This window comes from Pelodiscus sinensis, chromosome 1, assembly GCF_052426305.1.
Source record: "Pelodiscus sinensis isolate ZL-2025 chromosome 1, ASM5242630v1, whole genome shotgun sequence".
In the NCBI taxonomy this organism is placed as follows: Eukaryota; Metazoa; Chordata; order Testudines; family Trionychidae; genus Pelodiscus; species Pelodiscus sinensis.
The window spans coordinates 326338841-326360333 of record NC_143052.1 but is presented as its reverse complement, the minus strand read 5'-3'; the positions used below and the strand labels follow the sequence as shown (position 1 = coordinate 326360333).

The window sequence follows — 21493 nt, the reverse complement described above, 5'->3', positions numbered from 1 at the left end:
TATATGCTGGCAAGCACCTCACAGGAAGAGAGACGCCTCCTCTCGCAACCTGGGGCTACAGCAGCTGGCCCCGGGAGCAGGTACATTTCGCGGGGAGGGTGAGGTGCCTTTCCAGCGCCGCTGCGGCACTTGCCCATGGTCGGGCAGCGGATCCCCTGTTGCTCTGGCGCGGCCCAAACTTTCCCTCACGTCTGAGCGCTCCGGAGGCTGGGCAGTGACGCCTGGGGGGAGGATGCTGCCGACTGACATAGCAACTCCGCTCGCGCGCTCCTCAGCCAGTGTGGCGGGGAGCGGCTGGCGGCGGTGGCTGCTGGAGCCGTGCCGGGGCTGGGGCGCGGAGCGAGCCGGGGGCTCTCCTGCTCTGCCGCAGCTGTCTGGAGACGCCGGGCGGCAAAGAGCGGGCTCCATGGCGCTCCGGGAGCGGCCCTGAGCGACACCCGGATCGCGGCTCCAACCCAGGGTCCCGCACCCGGCGAGAGGCGGAGAGACCTTCGGTAGCAGCATGAGCCGCGGCCACCCCTACGCGCCGCGGCCGAGCACCCCCCCGGCCGGGCCGGGTCGCAGGACCGACAGCCAGGACTACCTGCTCGTGGCCCCGGGGGCGTGCGAGGAGAGCACCCTGCCGCCCTACGCCTACTACCCGCTGTGAGCATCGCGCGGGAACCGGCCCCGCCGGGGGGCGGAGGCGGAGCGGACCTCCAGAAGGGCGGCAGGAGTGGGGCTGGGGTGGGCTGCGGCGCCCCCTGGCACGCGGGTGAGCTGGGGCTGGCGGCAGCAGGAGCCTCCGGCAGCAGCGCCACAGTGCGGCAGGGTGCCCCACCCCGCGCAGCGCAGGCACAGGTGCGCCGCGGGGCGGGGAGACCGAGCCCCTGCAGCCCTGAGCTCCTGTCCAAGCGCGGGCGCTCCCTGCTCGGGTGCAGGAGCATTACGAAGCCCGCTTGAGATGTATGGGGTGGGGCTCAGCGAAAGCTGGTAGCCCGGAATCGCACGGCCCGGCCGGCTTCACCCTTTCGCTGGGAGCGGTCACAAGACCAATCCCCGGGAGTTCGTAGTTGATTTCTGTGTTTGCATGGCGGGGCGGGAGAGCGGATAATCGGAAATAAGCGGCCTATTAACAAAAACAACACGCTTGTGAAAAATCCGCGTCCGGCTCTCCAGCGCTACCCGAGCGGACACTGCTTTTCCCTCTGGCAAGCAGCAGCGTGGTGCACTAGGATGCGCCCTCATGTCAACAGGTGACATCTGATCCTTCTAGGCGGAGAATGGTTGGGTGCTCAAATGCTTGGGAGAGGAGGCTACAATAAAGTCTCACTCTGATGGTACCACTCTACCAGGAAATCTTTATTTCAGTTTTGAAAGGAAAGTTACACACATTTTCTCAAGTTCTTAAGAGATGTGGCCTCTAACTGGCGTTTGCTTTCCTTTGTCCTTCTCTAAAAGTAAAAGCACAAACGTGCTATTCATTTTCATTTACCCTTTCCTAATGAACATGTCATTTAGTTTTGTTTGTCTCATGTCATATCTCTAGAAAAGCTATCAGGCAGGTGTGGTGTGTGGGGTTTTGTTTGTTTGTTTTTGCTCCTAATATATATACAGACAATTTATTGCAACCAGGTCTTTGGCAAGTGAAATGAACACAGTGGTCATCTTCCCTGCAGTAGAACTGTGTATTGCAATTGTTTTTTTTTTTTTTTTTTTTTGAAAAAGAAGGGGGCAGGAAAGTATTTGAATATAAGCTAATGGAAGAGAGGGACACCAAAAGACAAGGAAAGTAATATTATGCCCTGTTGTAATGGCGCTGAAATAAAGTCTAACTAATCTGAATAGGAAAAACTTTAAAAAACAACAAATAGTCTAGTAGCACTTTAAAGACTAACAAAACATATAGATGGTACCATAAGCATTCCTGGGCGCCCTTGAAAGCTCATGATACCATCTACAAGTTTTGTTAGTCTTTAAGGTGCTAATACACTATTTGTTTTTTTTTTTCAGTTTTTCCTGTTACAGACTAACTCGGCTACCCCTCTGAAGCTTTTATTCTGAATAGAATAGATTTAACTATATATGGAATATGTTATGGACTACACTGGTCTGTTTAAAATTTATATCCTTAAATGGGTTCTCTATAGTTATAGCAATAATTTCTATGGTCAGTGGTCCCTATTGGGTACACGTTACATTCTAATTCATAAAGCCACAATTTCTCTATTGTACCTATCTATATCTACAGTCCAAATCATACAGGCTTGACAATTTGATTTTTAAGTGCTACTCAGGTTTGTTATCAATTTTAAACTAGCAATGTGTAAGAAGATAATACTTTAATTTTTCTATTTTTAAAAGTCTAAGATTTCTGGACTATATATATATATATATATATATATATATATATCAGGGCACTACATACGTTGACCACAATAACTCAATGTATTATCAGTATGACTGGTATAGCTAGCATTTGTTAGTATTTCTAAGGGAAAATGCAATACAAAGAGTGGGGTGATTATTATATATTAGTTGACATGACAATAATCATACAATTTTAGGGAATTACAAGACAAACTTTCTTTCTTACTAATGTACTCCTTTATGTATCCTGATACTTAACTCATTTTCTGGTTATCAACTTCCTCTGACATATGATATATACCTCTAGACCACATTTAATAACCAGACTGGTGTAGAAAGGGAATAAAATAGTAAGAAAAACTCTCAGACAGCAATGAGATTAGATATTTACATTGATACACTTGATATCAGGAGCTCAATAGTTAAAATACCTTTTTCCCCATCCTCTGTGAATCACATACAGCCGGTCCCTGAGTTATGAACACATCGACTTACGACCATTCGTATTTATGACCAACCTCCTATACAGCCTTTCCCCAAGTTACAAACAAAATCTGCACTTATGAACAGCGTGGCTGTACGTAAGTGAATGTAATCCAATTTACGAACAGATAGAGTTATGACCTAGTGTTTGGTACGTAACTCGTTTGTAAGTTGGGGACTGGCTGTACAAGCTAACATTTTATGTTGCTATTCCGGAAAGTAATACGATCACAGTCTCATCTTAGCTACTTCTACACTGGCATGATTTTCCGGAATTTTAACAGAAAAATTTTCCGTTAAAAGCCTTTTCGGAAAAGAGTGTCTAGATTGGCAGACGCTTTTCCACAAAAGCACTTTTTGCGGAAAAGCGTCCTTGCCAATCTAGACGCGCTTTTGAGCAAAAAAGCCCCGATCGCCATTTTAGCCATCGGGGCTTTTTTGTGCAACACAGTACTGTGCTGTCTACACTGGTCCTCTTGCGCAAATTATTTGCACAAGAGGGCTTTTGCCCGAATGGGAGCAGCATAGTATTTCCGCAAGCACACTGACGATCTTACATGAGATCGTCAGTGTTCTTGCGGAAATTCAAGCGGTCAGTGTAGACAGCTGGCAAGTTTTTCCACAAAAGCAGATGATTTTGCGGAAAAACTTGCCAATCTAGACACAGCCCCTCGTGTTTAAGAAATGTGCATATCTACGAGAAAGTATAACAGTTTGTAAGTGAATTTGATTTAAGTAACTAGCATCAACTATTGTACTAAATAAAATATTTTATATTAAAATTACTAAGCTCTCCTCTATTATGTTTCCTAGAATAGTCAATTATTAAGGACTTTTTTGTCAAACAGTAATGGAAGAGGATGAGAAATCTGACTGTCACATGCACATACAAAAAGGACTTATAAACTTGTTGCGATAAGATTGAAATGCACAGCAAAACAGCACAATATTTTAAGAAAGATAATTTAAAGGTGCTGTTACAAAGTATCCACTTTTGTATTTCACCTGCAAAAGATTCCTGCCACTTCTTCCACCACTCCTCCTTCCTAAGCAAATGAATAAATCTTAGTATAAATGAGAACTTGTCATATAGTTGAGAGAGATGTTCAGAGTAAGCTGCATTACCAAACACACTGTAACCTAGGCTTGCTCTACACTAGATAGGTTGACAGAAGGCAGCTTACATTGACCTAATTATGTCAGTGTACACACTATACCCTTGCTCCTACCCCTATAACTGCCCTATTACACTGATATGACTCCACCTCCACAAGATATGATGAGCTAATGATGGTGTAGTGAGGGCAACACAGTTTGTGTAGACACTGTGTTATTTACATAGGCAGTTGGCTGTCATTTTTGTCAATTTCACAGCTTCATGCTAGAGCAGTAAAATTGACAAGAAATCCAGGAGTTCACTGGAGCTAGTGGGAGAGCTCTGTACAGAGTTTGACTGTCTTCCCTCCCAGCTGGGCTGCACTCATTTTGCTCAGAGCCCCGCTGGACCTCAGCTTCCCACTCCTGGCTCCCTGATCAGCTGCTGTCTATTCAGCAGCTCTCATCTTCCCCCTTCCTCCTAGCACCTCTTAAATTGGTGGAAATGCTCCTGGTAAGGACAGACACCACCAACAGAAGGATGGTAGTATGGGCATGAACCACTGTAGTACTGGGTTTCTAGTGTCGACATATTCCTAATGTTATCTGTACGGTTCACATTATATCATCATCACCTTCAAAAGAGCACAGAAGCTACTAAAGTAAACAGTTACTTTTATGTTTTAAATTAGCTCTATTACAAGTTAAGGTTCCAATCCTCCAAAAATAAGAATCTGCTTAGCCTTACAATGTGACCAGCCTGTCCGAAGTCAGAGGGCCTACTCCACAGCATAAAATATATTCTCTGTGTAAGTCTTGGCAGGATCAAGACCTCTGCATTTATTTGTTCATTATTGGCAGTTTCTTTGCATTTGTATTTAACAAGATAAGTAAAGCCAATGCCAAAGATATATTCTTGCTAAATATATAGACTATAGAGAGTGCTATATGGTAAGTTTGTAAAAAATATTTCTTCAGAGTTCACTATTATTCTTGAATTTATTATCAGATGAGTTCCAATTATGCCTGAAATTATACCATGTAATAAATTATCGGGCACTGCATGCTTATCTCAAGAGACAGTGTGACAAAGTATTTTTTCATCTTCCAGTCGTGATATACATAAAAATATACATAAGCAGCTAGAGAGTTAGCTGCAGCATTTTATCATATCAACAATTAAGAAAAAACTTTAAAACAACAAAATGACTAGTAGCACCTTAAAGACTAACAAGACAAATAATGATTTAGAGACAGTCCAACAAGCTGAGTGCCTCCCAAGTGGTATTTCCCATTGACTTCTGAAAGAGTGGAAGTCATGAGATTGGGCCTTAGGAAAATGAGTTTTCTGAATTGTATATCCTTCAGAGTCAGATGAAACAAGGCTTGTGATTGTTGTGGAACAGAGTCAAGGTATCAAACTTTGTGTATAAGATTTGCTTTAGGTTTGCTAACATGCAAGGTTGTGAAATTAAGAGCATGGGTGTTGGAGATTAAAAGAAGAAAGTCAATAATTTGTTTCATTTTCAGGCTCTCTTTAATATCTGAATAAAATGTATAAATCTAAATTGCCTTCATCTCAATTGCATTTCAGAAAGAGAAATAACTTGAGTTGTGGAATGAAAGAGGACACTTAGGGTGCATCTACAGTGCACCCTTACCTCAAAATAGCTTATTTTGAAATAAAACACTACTCAGAAATGTCCCTTAACCCTTGTGGAATGAGGGTTACAAGGATGCCAGAATAGTGCACCCATTATTTTGAAATCTATTTAGAAATAATGGGCTGATTTAAAGACATGGAATAGCTATTTCAAGATACCGGAAGTATCCTGAAATAGTTCCACAATGTAGTCATAGTCTTAATGCCTTAAACGAAGAAATGATACTTTATGGGTATTTCAGACTACAATGATGACAATATGAATGAAGTAAAATGGGTATTTAGTCTTATAATGTCATTATGAATCTTGATCAGCAGTCTTTTGCTGATATAATTCATTTATTTCAGAGGTAGAAATTTATACTGAGGGCCTGTTCCTCAGCAATATGAAGCATTTGCAACTTTTACTAAATTCAATAAACAAACTTCTGTAAGATGAGCTGGCTGGAAAAGAAGAATTTCATTTTGTGACACATTTCAAGGTTTTGTCTTTATTCTCCATCAGAACACAATCTCTTGTCTTGGAGCTGCTGTGCTTTTGTACAAATAACTAAATATCTATTGGATGTGTGTACATGTAAGAGAGAGAGAGAGACTATAGCTCATTGTTTAGGGCACTCAGCTGGGATGTGGCATTTCTACCATAATCTTCAGTAAATCCTTAGTCATTAAGCACATAACAGAGCTAGGTAAATGGTTCAGTTACTTCGTTTATACAATACAAAGGAGTTTGTATTATCTGGGAACAAACTCCTTATATTGGTCAGATTTGCTTTTGATTAGACTGCCTGATAAGCTTTATTCACAGTAATATCTTTTAAAGTACAAAACAAGTTCCTTTTTGGGCCATAATGAACATCACAGTGTTTGGTGGTAGTAGTGTGGTAATGACATATTTCTATAAAAATCTGATCTTTCTTTTTCTTTTTCTTTTTTTTTTTAGTTATGACATATTGGGCTAAGGCTTAGGGGAGCTGTGGAATCTCTGTCACTGGGGATTTTTAAGAACAGATTAGACAAACACCTATCAGAGATGGTCTAGTTATTACATAGTCCTTCCTTGAGTGCAAGAGACTGGACTAGTTGATCTCCTGAGTCTCTTCCCGTCTTACACTTTTATGATTGTCTGTCTCTTACTGAAGTCCATAGAAGTTGTGCTTCTGTAAGAATGGAAAAAAAATTCCTTTCTCATCATAACTGTAGAATAACACAATTAATGGCATAACAAAGTGTAACATGATTAGCACTTTTTGAAAGTGTGAAGAAAATGTGCTAACCTTAAGGAAAATTTTTTCCTCTAGTTATCATTCTTTGCATGTCAAGCCTCTTCACAGAGTTTGTATTGCTTTCAGAATGTGCATTGTAAATCTCAAGCTCCTCTGATAATTAGACTTTTTACAGATTTCTGAAATAACCATTTAAAGAAAACTGTTTATTATATTAACAATTTAAGGCCCCAGTCCTCCAAATGTCACATTAAAATACTTTGAATCAATAATCTACACACAGTTTTACAGTTACTTATACATGTAAATATTTGCAGGATTTGGAAGCATTTGTATACAGCATCTTTAACAGTATCTGATTCTTTCCTTAACAAAAAGAGACATTTTTGCTGATCAGAATATATTCACTCTCATCATTTACTACCCCTTATTCCATAACAGAGCTAGATAAATGGTTCAGTAACTAAACCAAACTTGGTTTATATATTATAAAGGAGTTTGTATTTTCTGGGAACAAACTCCCTTGTATTGGTCAGTTTTGGTTTTGATTAGATTGCTTGATAAGCTCTATTTACTGATAATATTTTTAAAGTACAAAACAAATTCCTTTTTGGGGCATAATAAATATCAGAGTTTGGTGGTGATAGCTTGGCAAGGACATAGTTTTTATAAAATCCTGTAAATCTGATCATTTTTTTTTAATTCTGACATACTGGGCTAAATTCAGTGTCAGCATAAATGGATGCAGCTGCATTGATTTCAGGGAATTGTGCCTGCTTAAATTTTAGCTGAATTAGATCTATTGTGCTTTATTAAGAAAGCTCATGTGAACTGTAAAATAACTGAAAATATTAAAGTGGAACACACTGGTTCAGCACTACAACCAGTGCTATGGCTAGAAAAAAAAATCATATATCATACTTACTGGTGGATTTGAGACTAAACAAGCTTTAGTACTGCTAGCTAGTAAAGGGAATATAGGTGATGCTTTGTATTTGCCACACTGTATTCTATAATACTGAGAATCCTACATGAAGCATCTGTCTTGAGAATGGATTTACCATATTCGAGTCAGCTACTACCTTACTTCTAAGTCATATCAAATATTTTTATGGAACCTTGGCTTATGCATAGGACAGAGAAGGAAGGAATTTCACCAGAGGGGAAATAACAGTATGAAATAAAAAATGAATGAAAATAGATCATTACTTGGAACTGTAGAGATGATCAATCACTGGTCAATGAAAGTGAGAGCCCTTATAAAAGGATAAACAGAGTGAGAAAGTGAGACAAGATTATTTCCAAACATTGTGATTCCAGCTACTACTGGGGGAGGGGTAAATTTTTGACAGCTAAAAGGTGATTCTGTAGCTTACTGTTCCCAGAAATAGAAATTTAGTGAGGGATTTCCATAAGTGCCTAAAGGAGTTAGGCACCCAACTCCATCTGATCTAAGCGCTTTTGAAATTCTCACCCTAAAGTTCTAGTACCACTACATAATTGCAAGAGAAAAGAAGCAAAATTCATGACCAACAAGTCATTCAGGCCTACATTGCTCTCCAAGAGTAAGGGAAAATAGTTGAGAGCACTTAAACATGTCTATGTAAATGAGACACAATAAAACAGTAGAAGAGGGTAAAAAATTATCCCCATGTGCTCCCTTAGAATATTTTCAATTCCATGTAGGGCTGCCAGGTGTCCGCTTTTAAACCAGACAGTCCAGTACAGTATTTGAGCTTTCTGTTCAGGAAACATATTGAGAAAGTATAAATGAAAAAATATAAATGTCCGGTATTTTGTAAATAAGATGTAATGTAGATTGTGATGTAATGTCAAGTGTGTCTGGTATTTTTTTGAAACCATCTGGCAACCCTAATTCCACTGACCTAGACCATCCCTAAGAAGTGTTTGTCTAAACTGCTTTTAAAAATTTCCAATGATGGAGATTCCCGCCCTCGTTAGGCGGTTTAGTGCAGTGTTTAGCAACCCTGACAGTTAGGAAGTTTTTCCTATTTTCCAACAATGTAAGTCCTTTGCTTCTTGTCCTACCATCAGAGGGTAAAGAGAATATTTTTTCTCCTTCTTTGTAACAACCTTTTAGGTACTTGAAAGCTGTTATCATGTCCCCTTCTCTTTTCCAGACTAAACAAACCCAATTCTTTCAATCTTCCATCATCAGTCATGTTTTCTAGACCTTTAATAATTTCTGTTGCTCTTCTCTGGACCTTCTCCAATTTGTCCACATCTTTCCTGAAATGTGTCACCCCAGAACTGGTCATAATACTCCAGATGAGAACTAATCCTATGGCCTGACTGATCCTACAATGTAAAATGGAAATTTCCGTTGGATATACATAGTCATGAACGGGGCTCGCCAAACAGCGGCAAGCCCCGCTTGCCAGCTGCACTGTCCGGCGATCTGCGCATGCCGCGCTGTCTGGCAATCTCGCCTGTGGCGAGTAGATTGCAACCCGGAAGAGCCACAGGTGAGTAGATTGCATTATTTGTCGAGCCCTGGTCATGAATTTACCTGTTCACCTCCATAAATTATCTTTGTATTAAGGTACATAGAATTGTCATGGAGTTCTGCTATGCATGGCATAGGAGTTTCACACAGCTGCATGAAATCAAAGTATTATGCCCCCACATTATGAATGAGATGGAAATGAACTGATTTCAATATAGCCTGGGTCACAGGGAAATAATGTGACAGGGCAGGATTTGTTAGAGCACTTTAATAAAAAATATCACAGAGGTATTTCGAATTAAATATAATAATTAATACTTAACAATAAAAGCCCTGAGACATTTGTGTTCCAGTTCTGATTAAAACATCTAACAATTCTGATTTAAAAGGCCTAAGTTTATATTGCAGCAATTTATCTTCTTTTTTTCCGATAGTTTCTCAGCATGATCTTGTAAATTATCTAAGACATTATGGCTATGTCTAGACTGCAGGCTTCTTTCGGAAGAAGCTTTTCTGGAAGACATCTGAAAAAACTTCTTCCAAAAGAGAGCGTCCACACAGCCAAAGTGCATTGAAAAAGTGATCTACTTTTTTGAAAGATAGTGTCCATTCAGTATGGATGCTATCTCTTATTTAAGCTGTGATTACTATGGACTGAGTGGCCACCCGGGCACTTGTGCTTTTTCTTCTTTCCTCTACTTTTGAAAGAATTCCCTCTTCCCCATCCACCTACTCCTTATTTTGAAAGAGCTATTTCAGAAAAAGACTTCTTCCTTGTAGAAAGGGGTTTACCTATTTTAGAAAAACCCCTCTGTTTCAATTTTTTTCAAAAGAATGCGATTACAGTGTGGACGTAAGTGAATTTTTTGGGGAAAAACTGCTGGTTTTCTTAAAAAACTCTTCTGTGTAGGCATACCCTATATGAAGGATATTTGTTTCTGTTCTCCACTGAAGAGAAGCAAAATCTTAATCTTGATATTTTTCTGACCTTGATTGTAAAATTTTGATTTTAAATAGCAACTGAAGTTAATAAAAGTAAAGTTGGAGTATGGTGACACACTTAGAAGTCAACCAGCTAAACTTTGTTGCTGTTTGGAAAATGCACCCCTATCTAAATAACAAAGTGTCTCATATTGGGCACCCAAAAGCTGACTAAATCCTTCACTCTTTTGGAAAATTTAGGCCAGATTCTATGTTTAATGAAACACATTTAAAATCAGTGGAGCAGTAACAATTTACATCAGCAGGGCATCTGCCCAAAACATTCCAAGAAATTATGGTGGAGGAAGGATAGCAAAAGCCCTGGTAGTACTAGCTGCTGAAAGATGAAGAACTCCATAATGGAAAAACTTCAATATCTGAAGCAAACCTTTTATTATCAGTTGCTAAGTGTCATCTAAAATGTGTGTGTTTTTGTGTGTGTGAGGGGTGGGGATAGATTTGCCCCTACTTGACATTGCTCTTCAGCGAGTGGTGTTGTGAGCTGGTGCATAGGGTGCTGGTGCAAACTCGTATTTGATTTGTCCAAAAAGTGGTCAGGCAATGGCTCAGGTAATTCTCTTGGCTCTGTGGCCTGTATAGATAAAGTATGTGAGTGCAAGTCCAACATGAAAAATTAAGAATAACAGAAGTTCCTCAGAACCAGAGATGCACAATAAACCCATCCTAGAATTTTTAGATTTCTCCATCGAAGGCCTTCAGAATGTGTTGAGGAGAAAACTGCTTAATCGTGAGTTGCATATAGATGTGAACATGTCAGTAGCTAAACTGCAACTAATGCATGAATGACTCTTCAGCACAACTTTGTATGATAAAAAATAATAATGATTTTACCTAACAAGTTGATATATAAAATACACATAGGTGTTTCTTAATCCACAGGCACTTCTGGTCTGAAATACTTCAACTGTAGAGTACAATTTATAAATACTAGACAAGAAGTGAAACTTCAAGAGGAATATAGATAGCCAGAATAATCAGAGTGATCAGTTGAGAGTGAGTTGTCAAGGATAGTAGGACTAATGAATTAGTGTCTGCTTTCTCTCATTTAGTTAAATTCATAAACATATTTAATATGTATGTAGCAGTTTACTATGCAGACATTATTTAATTCTTACCATAGTTCTGAGAGGAAGGCTAATATATACTGTTATTTCCATTTTATGAGGAAACTGAGAAAGAGAGAGAAAAATTAAGTGATGTGTCTTAGGCTATTAGGAAGATTCCAACATTTATGTAGTCATTGGAACTTGCAAATATCCTGGGCTTCATTTGCATGTTCCTGGGCGCTGCCATTTTTAAATGCCCCGTAGTTCGAACTACCTGCCCGCGGCTACACGCGGCACGGGCTAAGTAGTTTGAACTAAAGCTCCTAATTTGAACTACCATTACTCCTCATTGCAGGAGGAGTAACGGTAGTTCAAATTAGGAACTTTAGTTCGAGCTACCTAGCCTGTGCCGCGTGTAGCCGCAGGCAGGTACAGGCAGTCCCCGGGTTACATACAAGATAGGGACTGTAGGTTTGTTCTTAAGTTGAATTTGTATGTAAGTCAGAACTGGTACATATTGTAGGGGAAACTCTAGCGAAACATTTCTCCAGAGCTCAGTTTTATTCTCCCACACCTCACTTCCCTCAGGCCTTTATTCTCAAACTGAGGTGTCTGCTGAGAAAAGCCGCTCTGAGTCTCCCTGGTCTGCTGGGGGGGAGGGGAGGGGAAGGAGCGCTAGCTTCACGTCTCCCTGGTCTGCTGGGGGGGCCGCTAGCTTCGCGTCTCCCTGGTCTGCTGGGGGGAAGCAGCTAGTGCGGGGTTGCCTCACCCCGTTTGTAAGTAGGGATCCGATGTAAGTTGGATCCATGTAACCCGGGGACTGCCTGTAGTTCGAACTACGGGGCATTTAAAAATGGCAATGCCTGGGAACATGCAAATGAAGCACAGGATATTTAAATCCCGGGCTTCATTTGCAAGTTCCAATGACTACATTAGTCACCCTAGTCTGAACTAGGGTGGCTAGTGTAGACATATCCTAAGAAATTTGTTATGTGCAGTTTGTTACCCTAACAGTAGCTTTAATCATCCATTTTCACAGGCTGGGATGCCTCCCAGTCTAGTCTTGTTCCTGCCCCTATTCAGTCTTAGATGTTTCCAGCAGTCATCTTGGATGATAAGCAGGGGTGTTTTGGTATCTGGGAGCAGCCCCTACTGTTTGGTTTCCAACCTTTATATTTCTTTTGCAAAAGGTGGGAATCCTTTGTATTCAGTTTAAACTTTTTCACATTTCAGCATTCAAAATTGGTTCCAGCATCAGGTGACCTGGCCACATGTCTTGGCAAGACCAATCATAGCTCAGGATTACAGGAAAAACAAGGCTGTTCACAGATCGTTGCCTAAATATTGGGCTACTAAGTTCATTGAGTACTATTAATGGACACAGCATGTCTAGATTAGTAAAACAGGTTTATACATCACATTTCTAACTTCAAATACAGGAATGGTACCTATACACAAATAGAATATACACATTCAGCAGATTATAACTTTTTAAGTGATATGTTGCACGCAGTATTTTACATAAAACATATTCAAGTTATGTCATATTCTCATTCATAAGCATATTTCCATAAATAATATGGGATTAAACATCACAGGAAAAAAGGTCTTACCTAAGAGAATATGTAGCTTTGAGGAGTATGGGAATCCTCCCCACTCTTGGAAGTGGGGTTGGTGCTAGTATTTAGAAGGAGATGTGGCTCTACAACTGATGTGAACTCATTAGGGACAGACTTACAAGGATATTGAGGGGTCTAAACATGCAGAGAGGATTTTCAAAAGTACTTCATATGTAGGTTAGATGCCTAACTCACAGTAAAATCAGTGGGAGTTAGATGCTTTTGAAAATCCCCCCCAGATCCTAACTTTACCCATAACCCTAAATACCTTTGACAATCTGGTCCTAAAGTCACTTTTGAAAGCAGAATCATTAAGTCATTTAGGCATTTTTGAAAATGTTACCCCGAGACTTTAAATTAACTGAAAATATATTTTTTAAAAATATAGAATGTATCTTAAAACAGTTTTGTTACTGTCTGACTCAAATGAGGCTGAAATAACTCTTCTGGGGACCCAGAACTTTTAGATTTTGTGGGGCCCCTTAGGCTCCAGGATGCGGTCAAAATGAGGGGTTAACTTTATGGTAAGGGGCTGCAGGTTGAAGCAGTAGGGTAAATGCAGGAAAGGGTGAGCTCCCTTCACAGCCAGGAGTGAGAGGCATGCATGGAATGCAAGCACTTTCCCCTCACTCCCTTAGCATCCAGGTAACAGAATCAAAATCAAGCCATGTCCCAGAGTGCACAGCTGCTGCCCCCAATACCCTACTGAAATTCCACCCTTGGCTGTTTCTTCCTTCCCTACTCCCTGGCCAGAAAGGGCTGGCCCAGAATACAGGAGCTTTAGTGGCTTCAGCTTCTCCCGGGATCCTTGGCTACAGCCCCTAAAACCCATTTTTTAATCCATCTTTGAATCCTTGTGCATTTTTATGTTCTTTTTTACTTTTCAGATTTGATAATCTCATAAGGAGTGGAAAATAATGGTGTGACAGGGCGAGGTCACAGTAGACCCCTTGGGGGTGCCTCCCAGAGGGCTGACAAGGCCACTGTCACTCACCTTCCAGCTCTCTGGAGCTTCTTACCACCCAGTCCTGCTAGACCAGATCTACTGGACTTCCCCAGCCAAGACACCAAGCTGAGATCATTCCCCTTCCTCATACCCTTCCTCCCCCTACTCCCGAGAAGCACTACAGACACTGCATCTCTTCAGCTCCAAGGAAAGTCCAGTTTAGGGCACAGCTTCATGGGATACCACTCTCCAAATGGGATCAGAACTCTAAAGGAATTATGTAGGTAAGCCCCCTTTAGCAAAGGAAGGGGGAATGTATACACTGATTGCCCCCCCCCCCCCCCAGGTGACAATTATTTACACTGGGCTTGATAGAAAATAAAAGTGATTTTATTAAGAACAAGCAGTCAGATTTAAGTGGTAGTAGGTGAGAACAGGCAGAGCAAAGTAGATTACAAACTCAAAATATCAGAAAATGCTTAGCTCTAACACTGAAATTTCAGTACAAACTTATTACAGACTTACTACAAACTCACCTTAAAACTGTTTCTTTCCTGGCCAAGCCTTCTAAACCAGGGAAGCCTCCTATTCCCAGGGGGGAATCTGGTTCCCTCCTTTGGTTGTGACACACCAGCCAATCAAAAGACTCCACCTGCTAGTGTCCTGTTGTTTTTAAAGATTCCCCTTCTTGCATGGGAAGTCACCTGGCCAGTTGGGGTGGACATGTGACTTCCCCAAACCAACCACTGCTAAGACTTAAAGGACAAAAGAGATTGCTTAGCAGTTGGTCATCAAGACATTGAGGGTAACACCCGCGATGGCTTTCATTTACACATTTAAAAACCATAAAGCATTCTATACTCCATATGTCTAATTTTACACATACAAATTATACCTACACCAAAATAAGATAAACAGATTGAGCGGATTAAGACATTAAGATTGAAAGGTTACATGAAACAATTTGTCCAAAGCATCTTTGAATTATGTATGTTTGCGTCTATAAATCCATTTAATAAAGCATGCGGTGGAGGGTGAGTCTCCATCACAAATCAGTTGGTATGGCTTGTTCACTTTTGTTATACTGATTGGTGTCACTCTTTTGAATCATTCAGGATACATTAACATTTTGAAAGTCATAGTGGCAGAAACTTAAATGTCTGACTTGGTAGTGAAGATATTGAGAAATACATTTTAAGCATGAAATATCTATAAATATGTACAGAACTCCTTGCCTTGTTCTTGGGAGTGGACAGATCCATCATGTTAAATATCAATGCTTGAATTATTTTATGGATCATGTAACTCTAGATGATAATTGTGTAGCAAAAGCACAATAGATAATTTAAATAGTTCTAGTTGATGGATAGCAGAGTATTCTTTACTTCTTCAAAACACAAAGACATGACATTATTTGGAAAATTGTAACCTACAATCCATCACAGATTAAAAAAATATATTAAGGAGAGCATAGTATAAAATTGATAGATTTATTATGTACATCCACAATAAATTAAACTTCAGCAGTTGTGTGAAACACAGTCCTAGTGGATAGGGCTGTATTTATTATGATGATTTTTTGTTTAAAGTTGGATCTGGGACATTATTGAATGAGAAAATTCACCTAGGCTGTGTCTACACTGGCATGAATTTCCGGAAATGCTTAAAATGGAATACTATTCCGTTTTCAGTTTTTCCGGAAAAGGAGCGTCTACATTGGCAGGCTGCTTTTCCGGAAAAGCCCTTTTTCCGGAAAAGCCCTTTTTCCAGAAAAGCGTCTGTGGCCAATGTAGATGCGCTTTTCCGGAAAAGAGCCCCGATCACCATTTTCGCGATCGGGGCTTTTTTCCGGAAAAGACTACTGGGCTGTCTACACTGGCCCTTTTCCGGAACAGTGTTTCGGAATAAGGACTTATGCCCGAGCGGGAGCAGAATAGTTTTTCTGGAATAGCGGCTGATTTTGTACAGTAGAGCATCGTTGCTTTTCCGGAAATTAAAGGGCCAGTGTAGACCGCTCGCAGCTTATTCCGGAAAAGCGGCTGATTTTCCGGAATAAGTGGCCCATTGTAGACACAGCCCTAAGGTATGGGATTAATCATTCAACACCACTCTCTCTGGGTAGAGTTTTGTTGCACTGGCTTTGAATTAACCTGGAGTGGCACAAATCTGGCAAAAAATCAGTAACTGCATTTCTTTCCACACAGTTTTAAAAGCAGTGAATTCATAAAATAAAACAGTGAAATATAAACACACCACATGAGGTAGCCATTATGAGTCCCAGAAATACCAGTTTGTTTCTAGTCTGGTTTCCAATTCTCTCCCATTTGAAAGAAACACCTTTGTTCAAGGTATTCCTTCTAAATGAGCTAAGATGTTTGCAGAGTTCAGCAACTGCTTGTGCTCTGAACCTTGTTTGGGAATTAATTCCAGAAACCCAAGCTGAGATTTGGCTCACAGGACTTCCTTATCTTAGGGAAGATCACTGGGAGTAGTATCAGCATTTCTTTAGATCCTCCAGAGGTGCCAAAAACTTCTTTACCTGTCACAATGTCACATTGTTTATCAAAAGAAACCTAAAGTTTCTTGCTTTTTTGAAGAGCAGAATAAATAATCTTCTGTGTCTTCTTCTGTTGAAATTAAGGGGGAGGGAATGAATTGTAAAGAACTGCTACATCTGCCAGTGTATATTCTTAAAACTCATCTGATCTCAGCAGAGATTAAATGTGCCACTGATTTTTTCATATAACTACAAATGTGATAAATGAATGAGTGGGACACAAATCAACTTATTTGGCAAGTAGATAGCTTAATGTTCTTACAAAACATGCTACTAGATAAAGTCTTATTCCCACAATCTAATCGATGCAGGAGGATTCTTAGCTGGTATGGGCCCTTGTTGGAGTCAGTGGGGCTCTGCAGAGGCATAAGGATCCATCGATATGAGTGTCACATTACTGGATCTTGAGGGGAGCAGCCAGATCACTGATGCACCCATAGGTGGGGGTGTTGGCCCCAAGAATGGTATAGAAGGGGGCCATGTGAGGTGCTGAATAGAAGCTTATTATCTGATAATCCTATGTAAGCTATTTATGTGGTTGTATAATGTCTGTGTGTGTAGTTAGGAATCTGTAGTCTGTGTGTGTTGAGGTAAAATGGAAGGTTCGAGAATGTGGCCAGCCCCAGAGAGCTGCAGAAACAGGCAGCCTTGTATTGAATATTTTTAACTTTTATTAAAATGCTTTTAACTATAACTTTTTATTTATCAACTTTTTACATGTGTGGGCGCCAGATAATTATTAACAGTAACAACAAACAAACTGCAATACAATAGAGGAAAATGCCCTGGGGTTTCTCTAAGTCTAAGTAATTATCAATAACAGCCCAGGGATTTTTATCAGTTATATTTACATTAATTTCACTCATGAGGTTTAACATCTATTTAAACTCCTAACTATACTATTTAACAAACTTCTAACTAACTTACTCTTAACACTATTATTTATCAAACCTTTAACTAACTTTACACAGCAATACTCACATTTATCAGACATACAAGGGACAACATAGACAATAGCATATTCGTTATTCGTTACGCTCTGCAAAAGATTCGGTAGATTCGGTGAGCGGGAGGGGGTCCTCGGGTGATCAGCCCTCAGAACCTGGCTCGTGTTCTGCCTTCCAAGTGTTCGGGAACCCTCAACTGCATGCAGGAGGGGTAGCTGTTTTATAGAGAGAGCAAGAGCTTTCCCGCGCCTAGTTGTGATAGGCTTGACTGATTCAGTCTGCCTATTGACAGGCTGAGGGGGAAGGGGAGGGGGTGAGATGGCCCTTGAGTGGCGCGAACTTTGTATGACCTTTACCTGCCTGGTGTCTTACTCCTGGTTTTTACTGATTTTAAGTCACATAGTGCAGGATTTTTGGTTTGAGAGGAAGGTAAACTTGGGCTAGGAAGGCTATGTGCACGAGGCCTGGCCAGAAAAGAGCCTGTTTTCACAGTGTGGATACTGAATATTTCTCTGCATGTGGTTGAGCAGTGGGCAGAGCCCAGGCCTGTGGACATGCTAATCAGCGAGGCCCTGTGGGACAATGACACTCAATGGGCCAAGGACACACATAAAGCATGAGGGCGGGACCTAAGAGCGGCCAGCAGAGAGAGGCTGAGGACCAGGTGATCTCCTGCAGCCAAGAAGAGGCCAGGAAGGAGGTATAAAGAGGCCATGTGGTTGACGCCATCTTGGTTCTCAGCTCAGCACTTCATCCCAGAGGCAGCATTGCAGGGATCGAAGAGCCCGGAAGACCTGTGCACGCATCCTGATGCTAGGATGTGCAACAAGAACTTTTAAACCAGCAGCTGCAACATCTCTGCTAGAGCCTGCATCGAGGACTGGGAGTTTCGATGCATGTAATGTATGATTCTTTAGCAACCTTACTCTCATAATAAACCTTTAGTTGTTAGATGCTAAAGGATTGGCCCAGCGTGATTTGTGGGTAAGGTCCAAAGGGTAAATTGACCAGGGATCTGTGGCTGGTTTCTTGGAACCGGACAGAACTTGTTCGGCGTAGGTGGAATTGGGTGCTAGGACCCCCCCACCTGTGTATGAGGCCCGGGGCCATCTGAGGCACGGATATTGCTGGGGTGTCGGAGGGGTTTTGCTCGGGAGGCTTCAGGCAGGCTGCTGGAGCGCTCTGTGGGACTGGTTTGTGGCCTGTTTGGAGAGGTCACCAGTCTGGGGACTGTAAGGAGCCCCGAAGTAGAGCAATTCGCCCTGAGTGGACGCCCTCAGCTGTGCCCAGACACGGCCCGGTCCGTCACAATGAGTCAGATTGCAGAACTAGGGCCTTGGTATAACAGAATGAAAGGGTAGTGATGATGTGAGGGCAAATATATATCACCCTTTATTTTCAGCTAAATTAGTTGTCTAATTTAGGCTACATCTCCTCTAGCACTTACTGCAGTATTACTTTTGTTGCTGAGGGGTGGGAAAAAGCCCTCCTTCTGAGAGCAACATAAATTATATTGATCAACGTAGCTACTGCTGCTTGTGTGGCTGGAGTAGTTAAACTGACAGCTTGGAGCAGTTACATTAGCAAGTTTACCGTGGCATAGGCTTAATTGCTCCAGCCCTGAGAGCAATTGTAGTTGTGTTGGTGGGAGTACTGCCCCACCACCATAGCACTGTCTTTGCCAGTGCTTAGGTCAGCGTAGCTTATGTCACGGAGGGTATGTTTACACTACAGCACTAATTCAAACTAACTTAATTCGAATTAGTTAATTCAAACTAAGCTAATTCAAACTAGTGCATCTAGACCTAAAAACTAGTTCGAATTAGCATTTTGCTAATTCGAACTAGCATGTCCACATTAAGTGGACCCTGAACCGGGGTTAAGGATGGCCGGAAGCAGTGCCGGCAGGGCATCAGATTAGGACTTAGAGCATGGAGCTGCTGTCTCAGGCTAGACGAGGGCTATGCTTAAAGGGACCCAACCCCCACCCCGGACAGACAGTTCTCAGGGGTTCTCCACTCGCTTGTCTAACTTGATGAGGGACAGCAAAGCAGTCCTGGCTTGGAGTGCCCCGCATGCCCACACTCGGTACATCACAGCACTCGGCCATCAGCCCGGCTGCACTTGCCGCAGGTTGCCGTCCGGGAGGAAGGGGGTCAATCGGGGGGCTGCAGAAGAGCTTCCACCCCGAGGAGCCCACAGAGCCACCCCAGTCCTCCCCATCAGGGGCTCGTACCCCATTCCTCCCTCACCTCCTTCCACTTACCCCTCCCTAGCCCCCCTTCCTGATGTACAAAATAAAGGACACGTGTGTTCAAAATAGAAACTCTCTTTATTGAACAAAACTCGGGGATACTGGGAAAAGGAGGTGGGAGATGGGAAGAAAGAGGGTGGGAGAGGGGAGGAGGAAACCTGGGAGGAGGGAGCTGGAAGGGGGAAGCCAGGGGAAGAAGGAGGAGGGGAAGTATCAAACTGTGGTACGCCATATCTTCAGTACTGTGTACAGATGTGATCTCCTCACCCCAGAAGATATTTTAGCCTTGGAAAAGGTTCAGAAAAGGGCAACTAAAATGATCAGGGGTTTGAAACAAGTCCCATATGAAGAGAGGCTAAAGAGACTGGGACTTCTCAGCTTAGAAAAGAGGAGACTGAGGGGGGATATAATAGAGGTCTATAAAAGCATGAGTGGTGTAGAGAGGGTGCATAAAGAAAAGTTCTTCATTAGTTCCCATAATAAAAGGACTAGAGGACACCAAATAAAATGAATGGGTAGCAGGCTTCAAACTAATAACAGAAAGTTCTTCTTCACAAAGCAAATAGTCAACCTGTGGAACTCCTTGCTGCAGGAGGCTGTGAAGGCTAGAACTAGAACAGAGTTTAATGAGAAGTTAGATAAAGTCATGGAGGTTGGGTCCATGGGGTGGTATTAGCCAGGGGGTAGAAATGGTGTCCCTGGCCTCTGTTTGTGGAAGGCTGGAGATGGATGGCACGAGACAAATGGCTTGGTCATTGTCTTCGGTCCATCGCCTCCAGGGTACCTACTGTTAGCCACTGTCGGCAGACAGCTTACTGGGCTAGATGGACCTTTGGTCTGACCCAGTATGGCCATTCTAAGCTCAGGGCTCAGGGTCGGGGTCTCCCTGGACCAGCTTGATTTTCATGCAAACCTGCTCCTGGGTGGCCAGGCTGGCAGCTATCCTGCCCTAGACGGCCACTTTCCTGTGCCTAGTGCGGAGGTTGTGGATGAGGGCCACTATCTCCGCACTAGACCGGGCGGGTGCCCGCCTCTTGTGGCCCCAGGCAGGCTCCTGGGAGCCGCCAGCCTGGTCCCGGGAAAAGGCAGAGGGCTGGGTGGCAGTGGGTGGCTGGCTCGTGCCGTGCCAGGTGCAGGGTCTGCTGGCTGGGTGCTGGCAGGCTTGCACCTGGCACGGGCACCGTAGCCAGACCGTGCCCCTTTAAGGGTTCCGGGACCAGGAGGGGGGCAGACGAGTTTCCCTGGTGGTGCCCAGAGTGGCCACCAGGGAAAGCTGGGGAGGGCTAGCCTCCCACTAGTTCCAATTAAATGGCTACACAGCCCTTAATTCGAACTACTTAATTCGAACTAGGCGTTAGTCCTCGTAGAATGAGGTTTACCTAGTTCGAATTAAGCACTCCGCGAGTTCGAATTAAGTTCGAACTAGCGGTTTGCCTGTGTAGAACCTATTAAAGTTAATTCGAACTAACATCTGTTAGTTCGAATTAACTTTGTAGTGTAGACATACCCTGAGAAGCGGGGCTTCTTCACAGTCCTGAGCAACATGAATTATGCCATAGTAAGTGCTCATGGAGACATAACCTTAGTAAACTTTGTTATCTCTGAAGTGTACGAAGGACATCTGTGCAGCTGATTGAAAAGAATGTAGCGTGCCAAGTTTAGCTGAGCAGTCCTATGTCACCTAACAAATTTATTAGGTCATGGAGCTTTTGTGGATAAAACCCATTTCATTAGGTGAGTTGAAGTTGAAATTATAGAATCCAGGTATATATAACAACAACAAAGTTACCTGTCAATTGTAGGACCAGTGTTAATTAAGTTAATTAAGGTGGATTTGTC

The 21493-nt window shown here is 42.2% G+C and overlaps 1 protein-coding gene across 2 annotated transcripts in view; it reads left to right on the top strand.

Annotated features, from left to right (window-relative positions):
* The first annotated feature begins 264 nt into the window (after positions 1-264).
* The window catches only part of TRPC6 (transient receptor potential cation channel subfamily C member 6), a 158128-nt gene continuing 136899 nt past the window's right edge, over positions 265-21493 (top strand). For both annotated transcript variants that reach the window (XM_075919281.2, XM_075919280.2), the window contains exon 1: positions 265-645. In XM_075919281.2, coding sequence (XP_075775396.1) covers positions 503-645 — 143 coding nt within the window. In that variant the 5' untranslated portion in view covers positions 265-502. The remainder of the gene's footprint in view (positions 646-21493) is intronic.